At 38.1% G+C, this 6,194-nt stretch overlaps 1 protein-coding gene across 6 annotated transcripts in view; it reads right to left on the minus strand.

The window, feature by feature from the left end:
- Nucleotides 1-6,194, minus strand: part of ZDHHC20 (zinc finger DHHC-type containing 20) — a 49,077-nt gene continuing 42,883 nt past the window's right edge. For 2 of the 6 annotated variants that reach the window (XM_026845523.1, XM_026845496.1), the window contains 3 exons: nucleotides 5,265-5,380; nucleotides 4,797-4,871; nucleotides 2,201-2,626 (listed from right to left, as the gene is read on the minus strand). In XM_026845523.1, the coding sequence (XP_026701324.1) occupies nucleotides 4,834-4,871; nucleotides 5,265-5,380 (154 nt within the window). In that variant the 3' untranslated portion in view covers nucleotides 2,201-2,626; nucleotides 4,797-4,833. Of the gene's footprint in view, nucleotides 1,014-2,200; nucleotides 2,627-4,796; nucleotides 4,872-5,261; nucleotides 5,381-6,194 lie in introns of those variants that run through there. The other 4 variants (XM_026845513.1, XM_026845482.1, XM_026845505.1 and 1 more) reach the window with 3 other exon arrangements.

Below are 6,194 nucleotides of genomic sequence, written 5' to 3' on the forward strand. Positions count from 1 at the left end.
TTTCTCTTAAGTAACCAGTTCCCCAGGGGTAAAAAAAAAAAAATAAAAAAAGGGGGGGGGGGCACATTGGGGGTGGTGAATTTGGAAGAATCATATTTGAATCACTTTACTACATTTCATATTTGCCAAAGTGACTTCACTAATGCCTGCTTTTACACCAACAGGAACTACAGCCTCCAGAGTATCCTAAGCACACTGTTCTTTTCTCATCTGAAATGTGAGAAAAATCTGGGCCAAAATGTACCTGTGATCTGCATAAAGATGTCAGAAACATCAGCTCTTTATGAAAAGCCATAAAAAAGTCCATCAGATATACAAAGAACTGGTTTCAGAAGACCAGCACTTGCTAGAGAACACACGTGGAATTAGCCCATTCTGTTTACTTGCAGTTTTTCTTGAAGGTTAACTATCCTAACTTAAGAAATCAAAGAAGTTATACTGATGTTAGCCTACAGTATATATACATTCATATGGGGGTGTATCAAACGTTGGGGGGTGGGAGGGGAGCAGAGACCATACTGCTGAATCAGTGATACTTACCACATTAGAGAAACAGATTTTGCATACAGTTCTACTAGATGATGTCTGTGCATGTATGTGTTATCTCAGCTGTAATCTGCTGCAGTAAAAGCAAGGTGATACCCTGGGCCCTCCATTACACCAGTGTTTAGGGCTGTAAATTCTGGTATTCAGAACAAGCCATTTGAACTTGCAGTCTTCTGTCTCTGTTGTCTTCCCCAAGAACTTTGTCTGGTGCAGTACTGCTGAGAGCTTATATTCAGATGAGCACTTCTCACTTGACATTTAAGAAGAAAAAGCTAAACCTTTCAGCTTAATATATAGCAAATGGTTTTGTAAGTTATGAAATTAGCAAATACAGAATTTCTTGTATGAAGTTTGAAGAAACATTCTGCAACATTTATAAAACATGCAAGTTTGGACTTTCTGTCTCTGTCTCAAGAACATCCAACAGTAACCAAATCGTGTTCACAGGTTCTCAAAGTGTTCTTGTTCTAGAAGATGAGTATAAGAAAAAATTATTCTTTCCAAAGACAAAAAATACTTGTTTTAAACCTTACAGAATACTTGGTACCTTAGTATCTCCATCATAAACATATTTGACTTAAGTAGCAATCAGTCTGGGAAAGAAACTAAACAGGTTCTTTCGGTCCAAATCATCAACTTGGCTACTACCTTCAGTCTGTACCAAAAGGGCTGACATTTATTTGTAACCAGAATCAGCTGAACATCAGAAAAGTTACAGACAGGAAAATAGTATTTGTCACTTTTTCCAGGTGCAAAATTCCAATACCACCCAAAGATGATTTAGAAGTCTTCTCCATAGAGGAGTGAGGGGGGAAAAAACCCCATGTTTTTTGCTGTAGGTCTTGAGTACCTAGGATGGACTTTATTCCTCACACAGGAAACACATTTTGTGAACAGGTACACAAAACACTCAATTTTTAGCAATTTCAGCATCACTTAAACTCGACTTGAAAGTGGCAGACTAAAGCGCACAAATTTTTAATGTGTTAACACAGATGTATGATCCAACACTGATTTTCTCATATGTACTTGAGATTTGTTTAAATGGTATTTTAGAACCAATAAAAACCTGTGCCTTTATTAAAAAGATAAAACAAAGGTATAAAACAGTATTTAGAAACCATCAAGAGTCCCACAGAAAAAGCAGCACTCTTCCAGTTCCATTTTCTAACAACACGCAACTGCAATGATTTTTTTTTCAGGGGTACTTTACCATTTTGTTACTGCCTCATACAGAACACTGCAGACATGAACAGAAAATCTAACAAATGTTAATTCCTTTCTGGATTGGCTTTTCTTTGTATACTGATAGACAACTGTTTTTTCAACTAAAAACCAAGTTTGCTTCTTTGAGCTCTGTTCTTGATGTGGTTTAAATAAATCAAGTTAAAATGAAGAGGGGGCTGAATACTATAGCAAAAAAGCGACACCCAAGTAAAAGGCTTTTAAGTTGTTGGCATTGCCTTGCTCCAAAGCACAGCTAGTAGAAGGAATCCTCAGTCCTGAAAGATTTGGAGAGCTATGATGACAGGGTAGACTGGTTAATGGGAAAAGGGGAGAAGACATCATCCAGTCCTTTCCGCATCACCTGGTGTCTGAACTATGTATAGTCACACTTCAGACCCACTGGCCACACTCTATGTTGATTGTTTCTTTTCCTTTTCCTTTCTTCTTTCTTTCTGTACACTGGAGACCTGCTATGGAAGTGACTTCTGCAGTGCCTAAGGTGTGAAGTTTGCTTGTGGGGAGGTAGGAGTCTCTGCAATCTACCCACACCACTGCAGCATAAATAACAGAAATGCACAGTTCCCACTCTGGACCTTGTGCATCCAAGCAGGGAACTTCAGAATTTGGCCCTTTGGTAGCAGTATGTAATTCAGTGTTGCATAAATGCACATTAATCTTAAGGCATCTGTCTTAACTTCCCTGCTCTGCAATAGTGCTTACAAGAATCCATTGTACTGTGCAGAAACTTTAATTTCTTGTCTCTTCCTAAAATGTTCATGTTCTATTTTTTTACTGATCAACTTCTTCCAAACAAAATTAAGTAATATTCAAGCACAAAATGTGTTGCAGAAACCTAGTGAAATAAAAAAGGTAATTAGTGGAATTACATCATTAGCTTTGAAAAAAACAGATAATAGTGCATTACAAGAATGCCAGCTAGGTAACGTGATTTACAGACTCCTGATTCAGAACAGCAGTTAAGGTAATTTCAAGTCATCATGAGGCTTCTGGGAGGTATGGGTGTTTCTGTTTTGTTTTTTTGTTTTAAACCTCTTACATTTTAGAAGATTATCTGCACTAGGAACATCAATCCATCACCACTGACCTGTGGCTAAAGTCTCTTGGATCCCTTATTGACAAGAACTGCTCATTCATTTTGAATTAAATTGATAGATATGGGGACACAATTGTTATTTGCCTAGGCAAGGCTGGGGAACTGCTGGCTAGGGGATCGGCCACCTTTTGAAATCATGCTCTTTTCTCTAGAATAATCTGGGGATTTTACTTTGACTTTGATTCTGTTGCATGTTATAGGCATAAAATTGAAAAATACAACTCTCAAGTCTGTTACAGGGTATATGAAAGTGCATGGAACATATCTCACAGCTATTGCATAGTTGCTTACAGTTGCAGGGAGACTGGAATTAACCTTGGCCTACAGAAACTGTGATCAAATCCAACTGAACTCAGAATGGCTGAAACACTGGGCTACTGAGTTAAACATTATTTGAGATAACACATACCAAAATGCTTTTGTGTTTGATGCAATTATGCACTATTTATTTATACATGTTTTAAAACTTCAGCAGTCTGGGCAAGTCTGACACAAAGTACACAATCTTCCTTTATTAAATTTGGCCTTGCTTTAGGAAGAGAGGGAGGACAGAAAGGAAATTAATCTCAAACTATTACCAGCTAATTGTCTATCTTAAGCCAGTCACTTATACTCCCTTTCTAGGTCAGTGGAAAGAAAGATTATGACCTTTCTATAATACCCTATCAAAGGCTGTTGGGATGAACTGCTCTCAGAAGGTATCTATTCCTTTCTATGAAGAATAGAAAAGCCTTAGTAACCTGTTTAGATAAGATTATTTTTTATATAGCTAGAAGCTGAAAGGACTCCCTTGCTTGGGACATTTATTTGCACATTTATATAAAAGTGTTAAGAAAAGTTGCAAAGGGAAAACTCATTATTAGTGGGTAAGTATCACTAACTACTCTAATTTTGGTTTAGTAGGAGTTTGCACTGAGCAGTCAGACCAACATCAGTTTAAACCAACAAAGACCTTTAGGCAGATTTTTTTTTTTCTTGAAAACAAAGTAATGCCCCCTCCAATGATTCTAAGTCAGAAGGCTTATTAAAAATAAAAGTGATCCTAAAATTACTGAGCTCATAAAACTCAAATACTGTGTTTTCTTTCCAAAGAAAATGGAAATTCCTTGCAAGTTCTGTCTCCCATATTTTTTTCTGAAAAGAAAAAAAAAAAAGAAAGAAAGAAAAAGGCAAGAGGTTTGAATGATTCAGCCCTCAGCATCTATGGTTGTTGACCAAATAAGATTTGTTTCTCTTCCAGAGAGAAAAATTTAATGGGGGCTTATAAGCTCACCACAGCATGAAGTCAACATAAAAGAAGTCTAATTTAGTCACTGGAAATACACCAAGGAAAGTTTTCATATATGCAGCAGCACTCAGTGTATTTCCTAAATGCAAAGTGTGTGCAGAGGTCTTGCGTAAAAGAAGATCACCATCAATTCCAAGTGTGACAAAGCAGTCCGTAAGCAGACAACTATATTTACCTATTGACCTTCCTCCCTTGTGCGCACACAGCTTCTTAAAGAGTAGAGCATGGCCCACCAATATGTGATTAAGTCAGTTAGGGAGCTGTTCCTTAAGAACAATGCTTCCTCAAGACAGCACTTCATCCTGAAGTTGCCTGTTCAGCAGGTTAGATTCTTTTCCCTGGTCAGGTAACGAAGCCAGCACTACCCACTTCAATCTAAATTACAAGATTAGTCTGACTCATCTCAGATGTAGCCAGCCCATGTTTCCTGCACTACAGCATTACTCCCATTCTTGTCTTCTGCACAGTCATTCTGAATTTTATTTAGACTTTTCTATTACTCATCCAGCATCAGAGGACTCCTCTGCATTCTGCGACTAGTGACTTTTGACTTCAAGATGTCTACTTTAGTTGTACTGCTCATACATATACAGAAATGGCCATCAATTATGTTGGTCTTACCTGTTTCTCACTGAGATGGTTAGCTAGTAAGCTGAGATCAGCTTTCCAACGAAACTGTAATATGCTTTTTTGCACCTAAAATGTGAGAGAATCTCCATTATGTGTTTTTGCAGATTTGCACAACAAATAGCAAAGACTTCAAACCAGAAAGCACATTTATCATGTTATGTTTTAGAAAAATATTTTCCTCCCCCTAGTCAGAAAAGAAAAGAAAAATCTCAGAATGGGAAGTGCAGAAGTAAGAATTATCTATCCATTACCTTAGTGTAATAACTCAGTTTAGAGCAGAGCATGAGACACAAGTTAGCTTTAACTTAAAAATATGCTGACTTGAGTCTACAGTACAAATTCTCTTCTACTTGACTCCAACCAATTCCTAAGGACTTTAGCCTAAAAAAAAAAATAAAATGGAAAAACCCACCACAAACAAAACTACTGTATCATCAGAAGTGTTACGGTGCAGTCTACCTGATTTAACATTTTCCTCTTCAGGGCCACTTTCCACCCACTGACTGTCACTGGCTAGTAATCGATTTTGTGATTCACTGAGTGGTCGAGTAGGAAAGGACTGATTGGATCCAGAGCTGAAAAGTAAGTAAAGTCAACAGGAATTCTGTAATAGCAAAGCAAAAAAACCCACCACCCTACACTGCAAACTAAAAATGGCCCCCCACCCCTAACTATAATTCTCCTACAGGCTTGTTCCAGTCATCAGCCTAAAGCCTTACCTGACACAGGCCACTCACAGTTCTGATGCAAAAAAGCAGATTGATAGACAAGAAGTGGCACACCGACACAATACTATTGCCACACAGTTAAAAAGAAGACCTACCAGTACTGTCTGTAAGAACCTAATGCCATCTTATCCCATTAGTAAATGCTACAGTCTTCTGCTGAACATTTTCCTAATGCAAAAGAATACTCTGCTGTTTGCACAAGGGTCCTGCTCTTGTGTAAATTCTACAAGTTATGTTGCACTGGAAGCAACTTCTCAGTCTTGCCTTTGAACGACCCCCACTGCCTTGATAACTCACATGACTGCTGTTGGCAACAACCTTCAGCTACACATTTACTGAACTATAAAGATGGCTTCTCAAATGGCAAATGTAAACACCCCCAGAAGTTTCACATACTCCTGTGTCTTTGAATCTAAAGCAGGCTTCCTGAAAATACACTGAAGATACAACACATGCAAATTTGGAGGGATAAGAAGTAACGAAGTAAAACCCCTCCAGTGCTAAAAACCAGCAATAGCCACAGTAATCTACCTCTCTTGCAAACTGTGTCTCAGTGTCCCTTGTTTAAGCATGCTGGAGGAGGTGAAATACAAATTATATATATACCTTGCCTTTCTCTCATTCAACAAAATATCTTAAACTTCCCCCCCCCCCCCCCCCC

The sequence above is a fragment of the Athene cunicularia genome (genome assembly GCF_003259725.1).
Source record: "Athene cunicularia isolate RWA chromosome 1 unlocalized genomic scaffold, athCun1 chr1_part1, whole genome shotgun sequence".
In the NCBI taxonomy this organism is placed as follows: Eukaryota; Metazoa; Chordata; class Aves; order Strigiformes; family Strigidae; genus Athene; species Athene cunicularia.